This window comes from Sceloporus undulatus, chromosome 4 (assembly GCF_019175285.1).
Source record: "Sceloporus undulatus isolate JIND9_A2432 ecotype Alabama chromosome 4, SceUnd_v1.1, whole genome shotgun sequence".
Taxonomy (NCBI): Eukaryota; Metazoa; Chordata; class Lepidosauria; order Squamata; family Phrynosomatidae; genus Sceloporus; species Sceloporus undulatus.
This window is the reverse complement of record NC_056525.1, coordinates 193,181,308-193,202,100: the sequence shown is the minus strand read 5'-3', so window position 1 is coordinate 193,202,100 and position 20,793 is coordinate 193,181,308. Positions and strand designations below refer to the sequence as shown.

The following is a 20,793-nucleotide window of genomic DNA, read 5'->3' as shown; positions in this document are numbered from 1 at the left end:
TCAGAGATGCTGGTTGGATTTAGCTTCCTTTTTAATTTAGTTAGCAAAGGACAAAATGCTCTTCTGGTACTTAAAAAAAAATCTTATGATTACTATGTAGTTAAGAACCTGTTAATCCTTGATCTTTTAAATCATGGGAGGGTAACTGTAGCAATATTCCTCCCCATAAATTATGCTTGCTTGAGTTGAGGACCTGCAGTCCAATGCAGTCTAGAGAACCACTGGCTACCTGCTTTGGTTATGGATGGCTACGGCTAAAAATTGTAACATTAGAATTACAGTACTGTCTTTTTAAGGGCTAGATGCAATTCTCATACAGATCAGAAACAGTTATGGTTCATGGTAGAAATGTTTCATTTGTAAAACCTTTTTAACACGTTAGTATTTTTTTAAAATAGGTTTTTAAAGAAGTTTTATAAAAGAATTTTAGGGCCTAACTGATTCCCAGCCTTTGGTCCTTCACTTGATTTGGACTTCAGCTCCTATAATTCCCGACTGTTGACCAAGTTGGCTGAGGCTTCGGGGAGCTCAAGTCCAAAACAAATGGAAGACCAAAGGTTAGATGCCACTAAATACCATATCCTGCCTGATCTTGGAAGCTGCATAGGGTCAGCCCTGGTTAGGATGAGAGACCATCAGTGAATACCAGGTGTTGTAGTCTACATTTCATAGGAAAGAACTGGCAAAAGCACCTCTGAGTATTCCTTGCTTAAGAAAACCCTATGAAAATCCATAGGGTCAACACAAGTCAAAAGGAACTTGAAGGCACATATACACATAAAATAATTTTACCCAACATTATGGGAGCCACAAGTTGTCTGCCCTGCCCTGCCCTGCTCCAGAAGCTGATTTGGAGTTAGCTAAAATATATTGTTTGGTGTGCAGTTTATATCCTGGAAGCAGTTTTATTAAATGCTGTTGCAGGATATAAAAGAAATATATTTCCTGTGATGCATTATAGCTGTGTGACACCACCTAGAAATCTCTGCAGTGCAAAACTGTAATATGTGTTACTTACAGCATTAGCATTTAATAGTTATAGAATTTGCAATGCATTTGTCAGTAGAGAGGACAGATTGACTGCAAGATGAAATAATAATAATAATAATAATAATTTTTATTTCTATCTTCCCGCCTCTCCCAATGGATCGAGACAGGATCACAGCAGAGTTAAAATTACACTTACAATATTGCAGTATTAGTTATTCCACAATTAAAACCACAGCTAAAAATATAAAAACATAACAACATAAAAGCATAGAAACATAAAAACATAAAACATCAATCAATCACGGGGTCAGCTGTTCTTGTTCCATACTAGTGGTCTTCATAGGAGGTCAGGAGGGTATGCGCGGAAAAGGGGCAGACATGGTTGCTTCACTAATTTATGGATCTGGAGACACAGGCATTTTTCATCCATATTAGCTGTAGATATATTTTGCATCATGTTTTTTTTCTACGATGACTATCAGAAATTAAGTATTTAGAGAGATCTTGTAGCACCTTTGAGACTAAGTAAAAGAAAGAAGTTGGCAGCATGAGCTTTTGTAGACTTAAAATTTATATTTATTTATTTATTTATTTATATCCCGCTCTTTTCCCAGGACTGGGAGTCAAAAAAGAATCTGAGGAAGTAGACTGAAGTGTACAAAAGCTCATGCTGCCAACTTCTTTATTTCAGTTAGTCTTAAAGGTGCTACTAGATCTCTCTAACATACTGATCCTACAAACTAACATGGCTATATCTTTGAATTCTATCAGAAATTAAATTAGCGATAAGAGTTCCAGGTGAGTATTAAGCTGTTGAGTATTAACCTGTTGTAACAAAACAACAAAGCAGTCTTCTGGTACAATAGAGATTACATCTGTGGTGGCACTACACCACTTTATGGACACCAGCTACTTCATCAGTTGCTATTGTTTGTCAAGCAGATTTCCTGTATTTTGGGGCTATTTGAAGGATTTAAAAAAACTTGAATAGTTTTTTAAAAAAAACAAACAAGCTGAATCCAAATCTATCAGTACCTATATTTTAAAGAGGGATGGCTGTGTTGGGCTGTCACAGCAAGAATAACGACAAAGAATGATGGCATTTCAAAAACCAGTACATTTTATTTGGTATAAACTTTGGCAAGAGTGAAAATTGCCCTTTACACTGGTCATAAAACATTGCATTAAAGAATTCTTGTTCAGCTGTTTATGGTTAGAATCTGTCTTTAAGGATGGCCACCCTGAGGCCACAGATAAGAGTTTCCTGGGAGATTAAAACATCTTTCCTTTATTTAAAATGCTGTATGGGATTGCTGTTTAGGCAATTTTCAATGTCTGTCATTTCCATTTGTGCCTGAGGGCTTCCAATCCCCATTTTAATGTTTTTAATTTTAAACGTAAAGCCCCCCCCAAGACTGTTTTAGGACCAGGAGATGCAAAAAGAAAAGTGGAAATGAGTGCCACTCTTCAAGGTCTGGTGAGAGGTGTGTGCAGCCCCATACCTTGGATAGTTGCTCACTTCTGTTCTAGCGGTTAGACTTTATCTCTTGTTCTTGTATTGAACAAAGAGCCTTCATCTCCTTACATGTGCTATTTTGCTCATCTGTGTATGATACCATCACCACTTCCCATCAAATGTTCATTAAGCAACTATTGCTAATATCTTACAGACCTTTGTACTGAGTTCATTTCTATTGAGACTTGAGCCAACCCTGCCACATGCTTGTGTAAAAAAATCTGCCAATTGATGCAACACTGCATGCATGAAGTGGGTTGCTCTCCATAAAAGTTTGTTAAAACGCAACTTGTTAGTTTATAAGGTGAGGCATTTTAAGGTGATTCACTAACTGGATATGCTTCCTGGTCCAAACAAATGTAGATTGGCCATCATTTTGTAAAGTTTCAGTTTAAACATCTAAAATCTAATTGGATTAATGTTAAACCGAGTGTTAAGTGAGATTTTGTATCACCTTTGAGATTAATTGAAAGAAAGAATTTGGCAGTCTCAAAGCTGATGCAAGATCTCTCTACATACTGATTGACAGACTAACGTGGCTATATTTTGAATTCAAACCTAGTGTTTTTATCAAAATTCTCACTAACATTTGTTGAACAGTCTGGTTCCAAGGGCAAATATGCTATTAAAAATATGGCATCAGATGCTCCAGTTTTATGGTCAACGCTAAACGTATTGCTTAGGTTCTGACAGGGCTATCCAGATAATTTTTAAGATTGTACATTTTAAATGATCTTGTCTGTTCTTTTAAACTGATGTATGTTTTAACTGGTGCTGTGTTCTTAACTGATGTGTATTTGTTGGTCTATTGTTTTTCTATGCCTTGATCCATGGGGACAGGTAGATAAGAAATAATAATAATACTAACAACAACAACAACAACAACAATAGATATAAAGAAATTTGACCACCAGGCTGCAAAACAGAGGAAAAACTTCTTACCCAGATAAATTCCCTTAAAGTCTCATGATTTGAAATGTCTCCCGTGTTACACATTGATTAACACATATACAAGCATTTAATTTTTTTTAATTAGGGAAGTCGGAAATACAAAAGGTGTCATGTTTCTCTGGCACCTTTGTTATAACATTCCCCCTCCTTTCCGTCCTGTACCAATGTTCAGTCATCAGCTGAGAATGTAATTTTACTTACCCACCTGAATTAAGTTGGATGTAGTCGACAAAAGCTTATGCCCAAATTAATTAACTTGACACAGGGCTGTAGTATTTTCACCAGTTTTCAATTATCTTTAATGTTTTCAATTATCTTTAATTCTTAGTTTCCTGATGAAACAACATAAAATGCCCTCTTGTGGCCAATTGTGTAACTTTTCTGTTTGTCACAGGGATCATATAAGTATATGTAAAGAATATATATATATATATTCTTTTAACATTAAACACCACACAATTGCTTTTACTGCTATTGTTTACCAAGGTGAGATATCAAGTTCATGTTTGATTAATAGGAAATTAATTAGATATATTAGACATAAATAAACACCCTAAAGGCACCAGATGCTGTCAGTTCTTGGAAGCTAATCAGGGTCAGCCCTGGTTAGTACCAGGATGGGAGACCCTCCAATGAATACAAGGTACTGTACACAGTTATATATACACTCATGTTGATTGACTTGTATTCAGGTCACTGCAATGGCTCAGCTTGGACTTGCCTTGCCATTAATGATGCACTGACTTGATTTGACATACGACTTGTATATTTTTAGCGAGTGATTGCTGTTCAGTAATATTTAACACATTCATCCTTCCTTCACCACCAGCCCTACACCCACCCCACCTTTCTTTGCATCAGCCGCCGCCACCACCTTCTTCTAGCATGAACACAACAGAACAACATTACCCCTCCACATTGCAGGGCCTGAGTAATAGTTGCTTCCCCCCATGACATGACAAACATGTTCCCACTGCTCTGCCCTTCTCCTCCTGGCCTCCCTTCACTGCCTTCTCTCCACTTTTCGTTGCACATGCTGCCATGTCTATTCCTCCATCATTCCTGCCTGGAGTTGAGAGATCCAACAACACCTGAAAGTCTATAGCTTTCATCTCTTTGAATTAGAGAGTACAGTACCTAGTTCAGCAGATTTACATTGCGTTTGAACTGATTTCCCATTGCCCGAAATTAGCTTGCCATTGCCCAGAATTGCATGTGGTAGTCTATCATGCAATAATGTTAAACCCCATGAGTGTGTTCGGATTGCCATTGGATTATACTTCCAATTTCCCTTGTCTGATAACGTCCTGGGTCTCCTAAATCCCTTTAAAGGATTATTATTATTATTATTATTATTGATCTTTAGCCTGGAGAAAAGAAGGTTAAGAGGTGATATGATAGCCCTGTTTAAATATTTGAAGGGATGCCATATTGAGGAGGGAGCTAACTTGTTTTCTGCTGCTCCAGAGAACAGGGCCCAGGAAAAGAGATTCCACCTCAACATTAGGAAGAACTTCCTGACAGTGAGGGCTGTTGGACAGTGGAACACACTCCCTCGGAGTGTAATGGAGTCTCCTTCCTTGGAGGTCTTTGAGCAGAGGCTGGATGGCCATCTGTTGGGGATGCTTTGATTTGGATTTCCTGCATGGCAGAAGGGGGTTGGACTGGATGGCCCGTGCGGTCTCTTCCAACCCTATGATTGTATGAAATGGCTGGTCTTTCAAAGGGAGGGGCCTCGTTGCTTTTCTCTCCCTGAATCGCCTCAGCCTAAGGGAACAGGAGCTGACAGCTGAGGGGGGGAGGAGGAGGAAGAACGTAACGGAGGTGGTTCCTCCTCAGCCTGAAGGAACCGCTTGCGCAAGGTGCTTATGGTTACTGTTATTGCCACCGAGGCCTACAGTCATAAAGCTGCTATTCCACTGGCCGGGGCCACCTCCCGTTGCATCCTGAGGCTTGTAGTTCAATGACGCCTAGGAGCCCCTTTGGACGAGCGATCTAAACGATCCTCCCTCGACTACAAATCCCATAATGCAACGGGAGGCGGCCAGAGGGAATAGCGGCAGCAGCGGCGGCAACCACATAGTAGGGAGTGCGCCAGCGCGGCGGTAACCGCCTCTTTCTCTCCCTCATTATGAGCCTCTTCCTGGTCACGTGACCCCAGGCTACCTCCCGTTGCATCCTGACCCTTGTAGCTCAGCGAGGCCTAGGAGCCCCTTTGGACGAGCGTTCTAAACGCCCCTCCCTCAACTACAAATCCCACAATGCGACGGGAATAGCAGCAACCACAGTGCGGTAATCGCCTCAGTGCGAGCCTCTTCCTACTCGGGCGACCCTGTCACGTGACCCAGGCGCAGAGACTGCCGGGAACGGGTTTAACCCGGTCGTCGGGGGAATCCAAGATGGCGGCTCTGGGCGGACGCTGAGGCGGCAGAGAGAGGACCGTCCCTGAAGCAGCGTCGACCGAGGAGGAGGAGAGGGGCGTGGGGCGTCCCTTGGGCCGGGGCTGGGTGGCCATGGCCCAGCGAGTGCAGTCGGCGCAGGAGTTCCTCCAGGACTCGTTCGTGCCTCTGGTGGCGGCGCTGTGCAGCGAGGAGGCGGAGAGGCTCACCCGCAAGAACAACCTGGGCTTCTGCGAGCTGGTCAAGCCCTTCTGCCGCCTCACCTCCGAAGGTCGGTCGGTCGGTCGGTGTCCCCCAGAACAGGGTGGTTTGCACGGGGAGAGGAGGAAGAGGCTCATGGGAGACCCTTTATTTACGTATCCGTTGTTTATTTATTGTATCTTCCCCCCGCCTTTCCCCCAAAGTGGGACCCGAGGCGGCTAACAACGGGACCTACTCCAACCAGTGACAGTCCTGGCCCATAGAGGACCCATACTTGTCCATAGAGAATCATTGCACAGGGCTTGCCCATGGCAAGTCTTCCCCAGTGATTTCCTATGGGCAAGTACTGCCATTTCTTTTAGTATGTCCTGCTAACAACGTATATAAAACGCATCAAAACGGTTTACCGTTTTACGGTTTTAATTGGATTATTTTAATTGCTTTTAAAGTGTTGTTTTAATGGGGTTATACACTCGCCCCTCCGTATTTGCGGCTTTGATCTTTGAGGATTTGATTATTTAGGGATTTGATGGATATCTTCCCTCTAGGAATCTCTAGGTCCTCCGGTGCAACTCTTTTAAGGTCAACTTTAACCCAAAGTCACACTGAAGGACCTAGAGATTCTCCACTAGGCATTTGTAGCTCCTCCAAGTCAATTCTGTGGTCAGTGTCTGTTGGACATTAGCCACAGAGTTGCACTGGAGGACCTAGAGATTCCTAGAGAGCTGTCATCTCAGGTAAAAATATGGTGTTTTGTTATTTGCGGTTTTTCCATATTCACAGGGGTTTTGTGCCCCTAATCCTAGAGAATATGGAGGGACAAGAGAGTGTGTGTGTGTGTATATATATATATATATATATATATTTGTTGTAAGCTGCCTTGGATCCCAACTTGGGAGGAAGGCAGGATAATAAAATACTGTAAAAAATAAAACAACAATTTAAACCGCACAATTAAACTCGTAAAAAAAATTACAAATATAAAACTTAAAACCGCATGAAACATAAAACATTTGGCCACCTCCAAAGGAGGAGGAACCCCATCTAAACTTCCTACTCTCTCCTTGGCTGTGGGTGACATCCATTCTCCTGCCTTAGCGCCGAAACGCACTGCAGAAATAATTCAGTTTGGGACCACTTTAACTGCCCTGGCTCAGTGCTAGGGAACCCTGGGAACTGTGGCTTATTGTGACACCAGAGCTGTCTTGACAGAGACGGCTCACGAAACTACAGCTCCCAGGATTCCCTAGCACCAAGCCAGGGCAGTTGAAGTGGTCTCAGATTGGATTACTTCTGCAGTGCGTTTTGGACCTTAGTCTCCCAGCCGCCATCGTTGACACTGAACTTGCCACTTCATCACCACACCCACAAGGTTTTGCATTCCAGTTGACATCCTCACACACAACCGGCTGGTGGTATTATTGTTGTCATTGTTGTTTCCTACCTGCCTCTCCCCATTGATCAAGGCGGGGAGCAACAACAATTAACAGGTACGGCACATCAATTAAAATGCACATCAGTTTGAAAAGTCAAATAAGATATACAGTTGGCCCTCCGTTTGTGCAGGGGATCCGTTCCAGAACCCCCCCCCCACAAAAACGGAGACTCACACGTATTCAAGCCTCATAGGCTTGAATGGCGTGCACATGGCATAAGAAATAACGGAGGCAACCCCTTCATTCATAATTGAGGTAGGGGATCTCAGATCCGCAAGTTAGAAGGGGCGACTGTACACAAATTACAATAATAATGATGTTGTGCAGCTCCACAGCAGCCCCAGTCCGGCCTTTTTGGGTCGTCTGTTTCGACCCTCAGTCTGAAAGCTTATGCTACAGCTGCTTTCACACAGTCTCAGAGGGACCACTTGATGTATTGAAAAACTTAAGTTGTGAAGGGCTGCCACATTTTTAAAAATTATTTTATTTAAAAAAAATTTCTGGTACATAACATACATAATATATATTTATAACATCAATTACATAACAGTTATTTGCATACATATATCTATATAGCGCGGGCCTGGCTTATGCCCTAAACAGGTAGATAACATTTATCCTCTGTTATCGTCCGTTATTTTCATCTTGCTTATAATTAGCATATATTTTGTAATAGGTCTGGTGCTCTCCCAACTTTAGACAGAGAGAAGTGATACATATATTTAAGGGAAGGGAGAGAAAAAGAGAAAATGACTTATGGTTGAGTAGGTGGGAAAGGTTCTTGTTTATAAATATATATATAATACTGTATTAACTTAATCCATAATTTATTAACTTTTCTCCATTTTCTCTGAAATGTTTGTTCCGTTTTCTCATTGATCATCACAGTTATTTTATCCCTCACCATCAATTTGTTTATCTTTATTGTCCATTCTTCCTGTAAATTGTTTCCTCCCCCTTTCCAATATTTTGCAAAGACTAAGCGGGCTGCTCTGGTTAGATACAATATCACATCTATCTCTTCTCGATTTAATTTCCCCTTAAGGTCTTCTGTAATGTTTAATAACTATAGTTGGGGTTTCATTTCTATGCTATGTTTAAGAATATTCTGAATTTTTTTATGTATCTCCTCCCAGAATTTTTTGCATCTTTACAATCCCACCACATATGATAGAAAGAGGCATTATTTTCTCCGCATTTCCAACAATTATTATCGATTATATTTTTTTATTTTTGCCCGTTTTGATGTGCCAATTAAATTGGCACTTTTGGCTGTCGCATTGAGGAGAGAGCAAGCTTGATTTCTGCTGCTCCGGACACTAGAAAAATGGAACAATGAATGCAAGCTGCAGGAAAAGAGATTCCACCTCAACATTAGGAGGAAATTCCTGACAGTAAGGGCTGTTCAACAGTTGAAGATACTCCCTTGGAGTGTGATGGAGTCTGTTTGGAAGTTTTTAAACAGAGGCTGGATGGCCATCTGTCAGGGGTGCTTTGATTGTGAATTCCTGCATGGCAGGGGGTTGGACTGAATGGCCCTTGTCTCTTCCAATTCTATGATTCTAAATTACATAGGAAGGTTAGATACTACCTTATCTTGAATCTTACTGGCCCACTTGGCCCACCCATATATTGTCAGTTTTGGCAGGATTTGTGGATATCCATGATTGTCTCAGGTGGTATTCTATACAAGTACTGTACTAACTAGACCTGGCCCTGCTTAGCTTCTGAATGTTGCAGATGGATCTGAATGCTAGTCAGAGATACAGTTTGGAGAGAGTTGACATGCAAACAAGAGAATTAAGTTGTTTTGCTGAAATAATCATGCAGGTTGTTTTAGCAGGAGGAATATTTCAGTTCTTTAGAGTAATTAAACTAGAGTACGCGTATGCAGTCTTGTTCCTTCTGGAAAGGACTGAGTTATTTTAAACATGTTATTTCCATCTTGGATGATTTACTTATCAAAATATTCATGTTTACTAACTGGAGACCAATTATGAACACATTTTCTGATGTGATTTTATAGATTATTCTTAGTGTTGGTCTGTACTAGCTGAACATAAAAACCATTACAGGTTGCATCTCCTTTATTCAGTCTCAGGGGAAGGCAATGGCAAACCTCCTCTGAACAAATGCTGCCAAGAAAACCCCATGATAAGTTCACCTTAGGGTTGCCATAAGTTGGAAATGACTTGAAGGCACACAACAACAATCGCAAAAACAGGTATTCAAAAATTAGATAATAATAATAATATCCAAAGTCCACAACACCTCTGGTCCCATGTATTTTGAAGAAGAGAGACTCAGACTGTATTGTTTGTTTGGTTGGGTGTTCCCTGCATCCCCACAGCTAAAACTGCTCTTTTCTGCAGCTTTTCTGACCACATAAAATGAAAGCTTATTTCAGATTTCCTATGAATATTGATGGCTACTGAGTAAACATAACAGTCTTCTGAGCAGCATTTTGCATCTTTTATTTCTTTGCGTAATTTCCCTCCCCGTAAATATGATATGGTCAGGAGATGTGACTTTCCTGTAGTTAAGCATGTCTGGGTCTGGTCAGTGTTTGGAAGGGAAACCACCAGGAAACTCTTTCCACACTGACTTTAGTTTTTTTCTCAAACTAAAGGAAGGAAGCCAGGATGTAAATATAAAAGAAACATGATTTAGGATTAGTTTGGTGTTCATGTATAAATTATTATTGTTGTTGTTGTGTGCCTTCAAGTCATTTCTGTGTTATGGCGACCCTAAGGTTTTCTTGGCAAGATTTGTTCAAAGGGGGTTTGATTTTTCCTCTCTGTGGGGCTGAGAGTATACCACTGCATCTGCACTGCAGAAATAATCCAATTTGACACCAGTTTAACTGCCTTGGCTCAATGTTGTGGAATTGTGGGAATTGTACTTTGTTGTGGCACCAGAGGTATCTAACTGGGAATGCTAAATGTCTCATTGACCTACAGTTTGCAGAATTCCATAGCATTGAGCCATTGGCAGTTAAAGTGGTGTCAAACTGGATTATTTCTCCAGTGCGGACGCAGCCTAAGAGTTGCCCAAGGTCAACCATGGCCGAGTGCAGATTTGAACTCTGGTCTCCATCATCATAGTCTAACACTCAGACCACTACACCATGCTGTCTATGTGAAGAAAGTCACCCCTCCATTTGCGCAGCCTTGGAATTCGCACCCTTGCTTATGAGTGAGGGACAAATGGAGGGTGAACATAATGGGGCGTGTGTTTGCAGTGTGCACCCATGAGTGCACAACTGCCATTCAAGCCTATGTGGCTTTCATCAGTGAGTTTCGATTTTTGCACGAGGGGTCTGGAACAGATCCCCCGTGAAAATGAAGGGCAGACTATAAGTGTGTAATTAGGTACAAAACAGCTGTTCTAAAGGGATTAAGAAACTTTTAGTTTCTGAGTATTGCTCTTCATACTGGCATTTGATAAGTGAGATCATCAGTGGAGATTGCTCAGTGTTCAGTTCAAATGCATCAGTGGTAACCTAGTGTTAGAAAGTTAATTGTCAAAGCTTTATACAGTGGAACCTCGCCATATGCGGGGGATCCGTTCCGATTTCCGCCTATGCTCGAGCCCCATTGTAAACAATGGGGCTCGTGCACGGCGGCGCGCGAGGCGCAACTGGTGCGCGCGCCCATTCAGTTGAATGGGACGTGCCGCCCCTGCCGCCCCGCGCGTGGCGGCGGCTTTGAGCGCCTATGCTCAAAGCCGCCTATAAAAAGACCGCGTATGCGGAGGATCCACTGTAGTACTTTCTGCAGGTTGAATCTCACTTGTCCAGAATTCTGAAAGCCAAAAATCTGTACTCCAGAATCCAAAATTGTCTACATAGGTGGCTGAGATAGTGACACAATTGTTTTCTGATGGTTCAGTATACACAAACTTCATTTTTAAAAATATGTAGAATATTACCTTCAGCCTATGTGTATGAGGTGTATACAAAACAAATTATTTTTATGTTTAGACTTGCATCCCATCTGCAAGAGATGAGAATCTCATTATGTGTGTGCAAATAGTCCAAAATCAGAAAAAAACCCCACCTGAAATCCAAAACACTTTTGGTCCCCAAGTATTTCAGATAAGGGAAGCTCAACCTGTAGTTGTTAGGGCAGGGGTAGGCAACCTGCGGCCCGCGGGCCGGATGCAGCTCGGCAAGGCCTTGGGACTGGCCCCAGCCCGGTCCTGCCACCGATTGCCGTCGGAGCCTTTGGCCTCTCGCGTGAGGGCGTGGGGCCTTTGGCCTATCAGGAGGAGGCGGGCAAGGGGGGCAAGCGGCAGGCAAGGGGGGCAAGCGGCGGGCAAGGGGGGCAATTGTCTATAGAAACCTCCGAAACATGCATTTATATTAACATTTTTTAAAAAATCAGCAATATTTTTGCGTGTCCTCCATTTTTTAAAAAAAGTGCCCTCCATTTGAAAATTTTGTCCTACATTTGTCCTGGTTTATTTCTTTAATTAATTTTTAAATTTTTAAAAAAATATTTATTTTTTGGCTTCGGCCCTCCAGTTGTCTGAGGGACAGCAACCCGGCCCCCGGCTCAAAAAGGTTGCCTACCCCTGTCTTAGGGTTTTGGCGGGTGGGAATCCAATCTGACTTACACTTAAGAAAAATGTAAAGCATTCATTAAATAGAGCAGAGGAAAGAGACCCCCAATCTGTGCACCTAATCTCTGTCCTAGTTTAGTCTTTGAAATAATAGACTGTGAGGAAATTTTGTAATTTGTATATTTCTAATTGAGTCTATTGTTGAGGGTTCAGAGAAGATAAAAAACAAACAGATTTCAAATGTAAATGTAAAATTGATTATTAAATAACTGACAGATGTAAAAGATAATGGCTGGCACCTTGTTCAATATTTATGATCTCTAAATTTATGACATTTTAAATATTGTAATTCAAATTTATGGTTGTGTCACCATTGTAACCATTGTAGACATTGCAAAGCCCTCCTCCCCAACCCACCTTAGAAGCCAGGTTGCTGCACCGATCAAAGGATTTCTAAAGCAATGCAGAGCAATGTGCAGAATGATGATACATCCAGGTGCCTCCTGTCAGTGGAGCATGTTGTGAAAAGCAGTAGCAAGGAGCCATTTGGAGTCCTGTCACAACTGGTTTTTGCATTGCATCTCACAGGCAGGAGGCTGTTGGATGTGTCATCCAGTGCCCCATTATTCAGCTTCCTGGAAGTCCATTGGTTGATGTCATTGCTTGGCTTCTAAAATTGATTTTGGGTGGTCGACCTGGGAGGCCTAACTGATTTGTCAAGCTTCATCATAGTCGCACATCTGATGATGCAGAGTGTTGACCTACATAATGAAATATTATACTAAAATGTATTAAAATGATTGAAACCACAGGAAGATGTTGTAATTAGAGCAGGAAACAGTGCAGCTTGATTTATCAAGCCTTGCACTTCTGTTCTACATTGTCTTATGACATAGCTATATAGCAGCTTCCATTTCCATTTTTATTGATGCTTGTTCAGGGTATGATATTCTAAACTAGGAATAGGGTAACTGATGTCAGTTCCCATCAGCATTAATACTCACATTGTTGTTGTATGTCTCCAAATCAATTCAGATTTTAAGGGCTTTTGTTTACTTCTGAGGCTGAGAGAGTGTAACTTACCCAAGGGCATCCAGTGGGTTTCTTTGACCAAGTGGGGATTTGAACCCTGGTTGCTGGAGTCGTAATCCAGTGCTCAGACTACTACACCATGGTGACTCCTTGAGCCTCATAGCCAGTAATAATGGGATATGCAATCCAAAAGCATCTAGAAAGTTAGTTGATCTAAACAGTGGCTAATCTTAGTTACACTGCAATAAGTTAAGATTATTAAACCATGATTTAAAAAAATGAAAACATCTTTTGATCCCTTTGTGACTACAGTGGAGGGGGGGAAGTGGTTAACAGCAAGGGGAATGTTTGAGACTGAGGCTTCATATGGCTTGTTCCAATTGTGATTAAAGCTTGGTTTGTTGTAGCATTCACAATAAACCAAATTGTTCTGTATATTTGGTCCTCTGTTTTTGCGGGGGATCCGTTCTGGACCCCCCTGCGAAAATGGAGGCTCGCGCATATTCAAGTCCCATAGGCTTGAATGGGCTGCGAGTGCACACCCCATTGGAAACAGTGGAGGTCATCCCTCCGTGAATATTCAAGACCTCAGATTTGAGATCCATGCATATAGGAGGGGCGACTGTATTTATAAAGGTATTTAATGATTTGGAAACACAGGATTTTTCAGAATGAGAGACCATAGTGATAATATCTATAAAGTGTAGAAAGATGTAGGACAGGATGAATATTTAAAAATCACATAGAATTTAGCGCTGGAAGGGGCTCCCAGGGCTATCCAATCCAACTCTCTGCCATTGTGGGAATTCACTGCTAAAGCAGCCCCGAGTAGTGGCCATCTAGCCTTTGTTTAATAACGTCCAGGTCATACAATCATAATCTTATGTCTGGGGATGGTCATAACATTTGGGAAAGAAGTACACTTGCCCCCCTTTTTATGCAGTCTTGGAATTTGTGCCCTCGCTTATGTGCGAGCATCAAATGGAGGGGGAACAAATAGGATGCAAAGGCAATTCACCTGAAGTGGAATATCCCCTATTACCTTACCTATAAGCTACAAACAGTTTATTTTTTCTCAAGACTTGTTGTGTGGCTCTTCTCTTCAGCTGGTTAATCTCTGCAGTTTGCATACCTGGGAAGAATGGGCTGCAGAATTAGATACAAAAAGATCTTTGGTTGACTTGTGCATTGGATGCATTTGGCACAGCAGCAAGTTGTAAGACAAGATTTGAATGTTAGCCATTTGCCAGTCTCTGCATCCATTGTTATGTCTTATGCTTCCAAAGTAGATATGGGGAGGTGTTTTGCCTAAGAGCTCAGAAAATTCCAGTGACAGTCCTGATTCTTTCAGGGAGATTTGCTTATTGGCCCAGTTTTCTTGTATGCTGCAACTTGTCTGGCGCTAAAATGCTGTGACCTAGATAAGAAGAAAGAATTAAGCTACATGGCTGCTTAACTTTTGTGACAAAAATATTGGAACATTGTGCACAGCAAATGCTTTGCATGACTTCTATGCTGCATCAGTTTTTATTCCAGAAAACATAAGTTACTGTTTGGTTTTAAAAGTTTCTTGACTCTTTAAAACACCAAATGAAGTAGTGGCTTAGTGAGCTTATTTTTTCTGTCTTTGTTTCCAACTTCTTTCACACAGTGTTTTGCATTTTAACAAGCAGTAAGTTTTTCTGAGCCCATTGTGTGTGCATGTGCCTTTAAGTTGCTTATAGACTTACAGAGACCCCATGAATTTCATAGGATTTTCTTTGGATAGAAATACTCAGAGGTGGTTTTTGCCAATTTCCTCCTTTGAAATACAGCATACAACATCTGGTATTCATTAGGAGGGGTGTCTCCCATCCAGTAACTACCAGGGCTGACCCCACTTAGCTTCTAAAATCAGATAGGATCTATTGCCTTTAGGATATTTAGGCATTCTACTCTGAGTCCATTGGGAGCCCTTTGTTAGTGAATTTTGATTTAGAGTCTAAGACATTATCATTTGATCATTTAGTAAGTGGGAGAATTGGTTATCTTGTCAATATATTTGTGGGTAGTCAACAAATATATTTTGTAGAAATGTTACAAATGGAGCAGTGAATGTTATTTCAAAGTATACTAGTTTAACACAGCTGTTTTCTCATTTTAGTGCACATGAGAGATCCCAACAACCAGCTTCATATAATCAAAAACTTGAAAATTGCAGTCAACAATATTATTACTCAGCCACCTCAACCAGGAGCCATTCGGAAGCTTCTCAGTGATGTTGTGACGGTTAGCCAGCCTGCTGAAGGATTAGTAACTAATGTGATTACTGCAGGAGATTATGATCTCAACATTAGTGGTAGGTAAAAAGACATTGAAACGTGCTAAAAATGTTCTACTTAATTTAAAAAGTGTTCAACATATGGTTAAATTTGCTAATGAGGTTTTAACCTTTCTGCTTCCAGTTTTGAAAGTTTGTGTAGTATATATGTAGATAGGTATAGAATGCTGTTTTTGTTGCTTACCACTCTCTGAGTAAATATACATATATACTCTGCAGAAAAGTTTTTGTTTTTCTGTTGATAAGAAGATAGACAGTCAGCCCTCCATATCCATGGACTCTGCATCCATGGATTCAACCATCCACAGCTTGAATGTAAAAAAATCTAAAAAAACCCCTTGATTTTGCTGTTTTATATAAAGGGCACCATTTTATTATAGCATTGTACATGATGGGACTTGAGCATCCTTGGATTTTGGTATCCACAATGAATCCTGGAACCAAGCCTTGGCAGAAACCAAGGCTTTGTTTGGAGTTTTCTTTTTCTGAGGGCAAAGCTATATGTTACATCAGACACCGATACTGTTGCCAAAAATGGCAGTCACTGTTCATTTCTAACTTACCTACTCCATAACATGTAATAAAAAGTACCCATATCTTCAGGATACCCTTCTGCTACTCCTCCTCCCCATTACTGTCCTCTTGTCCCCTCCCCGCACACTCAGGATTACTGGAAAACTGTCACTCAATCACCCTAAGGTGAGATTGGCGTCCACTCAACAAAAGGCCTGAAGGGATCCGCCTTAGTGGAACGGTGGAAGCCTTTAAGAAGGCTTTAAAAACTCATCTCTTCCTTCAATCCTTCTCTCCTAATTCCGTTTAAGAATATATTCCCCTATCGATTTTGTAGTATAGCATTTATGACTCTTGATTTTATAGTATTATTGGATGTTTTTAAATTTTTGTTGCATTTAATTCATTTTAATTATGTATTTTTAAGATGTGGTTTTCCTACTGTTTTTATTGTCTGTTTTAAACGATTTCTGTACACCACTTTGCTCGTAGGAAAAGCGGTTAATAAATGAACAAATTATTATTATTATTATTATTATTATTATTATTATTATTATTATTATTGTCTGTCCCCCTGTGGCTCAGTGAGGAGGAATGGGGCCCAGTTGTCATTACTGCATGAAGGTGGTGGCAGTTACTGATGAGGATGACCAACCTCTTTGCTCTGAGTTTGGGTACTATGGGAGATTGTCACATCTCAAATTCCTCTCTCCAAAACTACCCCCTCTCTAGAACTCAGGATCAGCACTGTGCATCATGATGATATTGTTTAATGCAATTCCTACTTTTATTATCCACTGTGAAAGACAATTAAAAATGCATTGATGGTAGGGCACACATTTTACTAGGTGTTAACTGAGGTGAGGGTATTGTGGGGAGGATAACAGGAGAAGATACTTTCTTCCCTAGGATGTAATTATTATACAAAAGACATCAAAATCTAAACTAGTTATGGGAATAGTAAACAACTGTTTTTTATTCTAATGAGAGGGATTTTTAAAATAAAATATCGAGTGTTGCTCAGGATTAAATGGAAGAATATAAATGAAGTTCTAAATACCGTCCACCTGTGCCATACGCAGGGAATCCATTCCGGATCCCCCCCCCCATATAAAGCAAATTCAGCGTATGCTCAAGCCCCATAGAGATTAATGGGGCACGCTCCTGTGTGCGCTGTGCCACAGGAGCACATGCCATTATGTCCTTCTGGGCTTCCCGTCCGTGTGATCTCAAATCAGTGTATGGGAAGCCTGTATATGGCGCAGGCAGACTAAGAATGTAAACATATCTCTAGAGAGAATTCCCTATTTATACTGTTAGCGATATGTAAATGTAAGTAAATTATGGATTAATTTTCTAAACTGTGAAATATATTCAAGTTTAGACTTCCATCTGTATGAAGTCCTGTTGAAGATATCACCTCCTGGTTTATTAACATTCTACTTATTTTATTCTATATTTGTTTTATTTTGATGATATCCTATTTATATATGTAAGCAATGTCTATTAGTTGATCGGGGACAATTGTTAGTCGCTTGGAAGTGCTCAGTAATTAAAAATTGTAATCCAGCAAAAGATGTACATAGCTAAAATTTTAATCTTAGAAATACAACTAGGAATGAGGTTCCATTGAAATAATCAGTGTACAGACTGCACCTAAACACTTTTGGTTGAAAATAATTTCAGTTGATCTCAATAGGCTGTTCAGGCATATATCGCCGCCCCCCGGGATTAACATAAATAAATAAAATTTTTATTTATAATTTCCCGCCTTTCCCCACGGATCGAGGTGGGATTACAGTCCGTATCAAAATTCCATAAAACATCACAGTTACAATTATTTAAAATCAACATTCAAGATAAACTTATCTAAAAACATACAATTAACAATCACAATATAACATATAACATCCTGAGGTAGATTTCAGTTGAGAGTAATTCCCTTTATAGAGGGTCAGGAGGGTATGCTTGTTGAAAGAGATAAGTTTTCAGTGCCTTTTTAAAGGCATCGAGAGCTGGAATGAGTCGAATCTCTTCCGGGAGATTATTCCAATGCAAAGGGGCCATAGCTGTGAATGCTTTTTGGTGAGTTGCTGTAAGTCTCACTTTAGGGTGTTCAAGTAGAAGCTTTCCTGTTGTTCTGAGAGTGCGGGGCGGATTGTGTAGGGAGAGGTGTTCCCTCAAGTAACTTGGGCCCAAGCCATGTAGGGCTTTAAAGGTAATGACCAACACTTTGTACTGTGCTTGGAAGCTAACAGGCAGCCAATGTAAAGATTTTAATACCGGTGTACAGTGGTACCTCGGGATACGAAATACCCAGGTTACGAAATTTTCGGGATACGAAAAAATCCCATAGGGAATTATTGTTTCGGGTTACGAATGTTTTTTCGGGTTACGAAAAAACTTTTGGTGCTTTTTTCGGCTTTTTCGCACGGAATCGCGGCTTTTCCCCATTAGCGCCTATGGCAATTCGGCTTACGAAGGCTTTTCGGGTTACGAACGGTGCCACGGAACGAATTAATTTCGTAACCTGAGGCACCACTGTAATATGATCAGATCTTGATGTTCCCGTGACCAATCTTGCTGCAGCATTTTGAACTAGCTGAAGCTTCTGAACTTGGTACAAAGGTAGCCCCATGTAGAGAGCATTACAGAAATCTAACTGAGAGGTTACCAGTGCGTGTACTGCTGTTTCAAGGTCCTTTCGATCCAGACAGGGTCGCAGTTGGCGTATCAGCCGAAGCTGGTACCAAGCACTCCTGGCCATCGCATCCACTTGAGATGACAATTGTAGAGATGAGTCCAGGAGAACTCCCAAGCTGCGAACTTTGTCCTTTAGGAGAAGTGTGACCCCGTCCAGGACTGGATGGCAAATCTCCCTGTCTGGACTTGGGGTACCTATCATGAGTACCTCTGTTTTCTCTGGATTCAGCTTGAGTTTGTTTTCCCTCATCCAGCTCATTACTGACCCCAGGCAGGCATCCAGAGGAGAGATGCCTTCCTTAGTCACTGTGTCAGTCAGAGACATGGAGAGATAGATCTGGGTGTCATCAGCGTACTGATAACACCGTGCTCCATGTTTCCGGATGATCTCTCCCAGCGGCTTCATGTAAATGTTAAACAGCATGAGGGACAGGGTGATGCCCTGAGGGACGCTAGATGTCAGCTCTCTTTTCTGCGAGCAACAGTCCCCCAGCCTCACCATCTGGAACCTTTCTGTGGCCTGGATCTGGGGGATGTATGGCAGAGAAGAATCAAAAATGAAGCCAAGACTGCGGGCTTCCTGGACTAGTCGAATAGAGATGTCGTCAACAGAAAATAGGCTAAACTTGTTTGGGCCACATATAGTTTTTAGCTGCTCACTTTCCAAGTACAAATATAATTAATGATTAAACTATTTTAATCATTAGTCATTAATTAATAATGCACATTTTAATTCCATCTTCCTCCTCATCTCTCAGGAGAAACCTGGTGACAGAGTAGCCTTGAGGGCTGTACATTCATCCTTCCTGCTCCTCCTCTCCCTGGCCTTCTCTTTGACAGAAAACCCAGTGGCATAGGAACCTTGAGAGGTGAATACTAAAAAAAATAAATAAATTTATGTACAGCGCTGAGTAAACTTACAGCGCTTTATAAATAAAGGTTAATAATAATAATAATAATATTCACCCGTCCTCTTCCACTGCCACATGGATGTATCCTCAGGAGAAAGGCAGGCTGCGAAGGAACCTTGACATCATTGCACATCCTTATGGGCTGCCTCAAATCCTTTGGTGGCCAGCAAGTGGCCCCCAGGCCATATGTTTTGAGGGCCTGCTCTATGGATTAAGGAACCCTGGAAAGTGGGAGGAGAGCCACTGAGGGGATGCAACGGCAAGCTCACAAATAATGGAATCTGCCAGAGTTTAACCTGTGGAAAGTGAAGATTGAATGTATATGGAAAATGGTTTCATTTACAGTGCACCTTACCAACTTCACAAACACATTAGAATACACTACTGTGCCTATAAAAATGTTGCTTGCATTTGATCGACAGTGTACTTTAGTTTAATATAATGATGGAATCTCAAAATCCAGGACCTGGTTCCCTAACTGGTCCAATCCTTCTTTGCTCTTAAATATTAAGTAAATATTTTTTACTGCAGAAGTGCAGTGTGTATAGTTTAATATTTATTAATTTTCATCTGCAATGTTCATGAATGTTTTACATGATCTACATCAACAAGGAGGGAATGAAGTCAGTTGAATTAAGATTTTGCACAACATTTTTTGAAACTGTTAGAAAGGTAAAAAAATATATTTATCATCAGGAAGTATTGAAGTAACTCTACTTGTTGATTGTATTAAGGAGCCTTATGCTAAACTGCATGCATTATATTAGGCTTTCTCGTTCCTTCTTATGATAAAAGCCCTATACTAGTCACTCAGTAAGCTGCCTGTCAAAGAAGCGGCTTTGGAAATATCAAACTCAAAATGAAGCATTTAAAAATTTGACTGATTTCATTGGGAGAAATTTAAACATATTCTTACTTCCTCTGTGGAAAATAATAGCAAAGCTTAAACATTGGGCAGATTATTTTTTATTTTCTAACATGGTGTAAAGGGGGATAGGATCTGAGGCATACAATTGGAAAGGCATATTTGAGGCCAAATGACCTATAGATCCAGAAAGATACTTAACTTACATCCTACTTGTATGAGCTCAAGTGTGAACCAGAAGTTCTAGGTCTTGCCCTAGCTCACCCTACTGATTTCATAGGATACTGAAGATTTGACTCATGATCAAAATTCAAGTTACTGCTGTATTATGAAAGTTTATAATCAACTTGGAAGACGTGGTATTAATTGTAGTTGAATATAGGCATACTTCAG

At 40.8% G+C, this 20,793-nt stretch overlaps 2 protein-coding genes across 11 annotated transcripts in view; both read left to right on the top strand.

The window, feature by feature from the left end:
- LOC121928461 (opsin-5-like) overlaps positions 1-20,793 on the top strand; it is an 896,145-nt gene that overhangs the window by 717,578 nt on the left and 157,774 nt on the right. The window lies entirely within an intron of this gene.
- Positions 5,618-20,793, top strand: part of TRAPPC8 (trafficking protein particle complex subunit 8) — a 115,473-nt gene continuing 100,297 nt past the window's right edge. For 3 of the 10 annotated variants that reach the window (XM_042463175.1, XM_042463174.1, XM_042463173.1), the window contains exons 1-2: positions 5,624-6,127; positions 15,232-15,426. In XM_042463175.1, coding sequence (XP_042319109.1) covers positions 5,971-6,127; positions 15,232-15,426 — 352 coding nt within the window. In that variant the 5' untranslated portion in view covers positions 5,624-5,970. Of the gene's footprint in view, positions 6,128-15,231; positions 15,427-20,793 lie in introns of those variants that run through there. The other 7 variants (XM_042463172.1, XM_042463171.1, XM_042463178.1 and 4 more) reach the window with 5 other exon arrangements.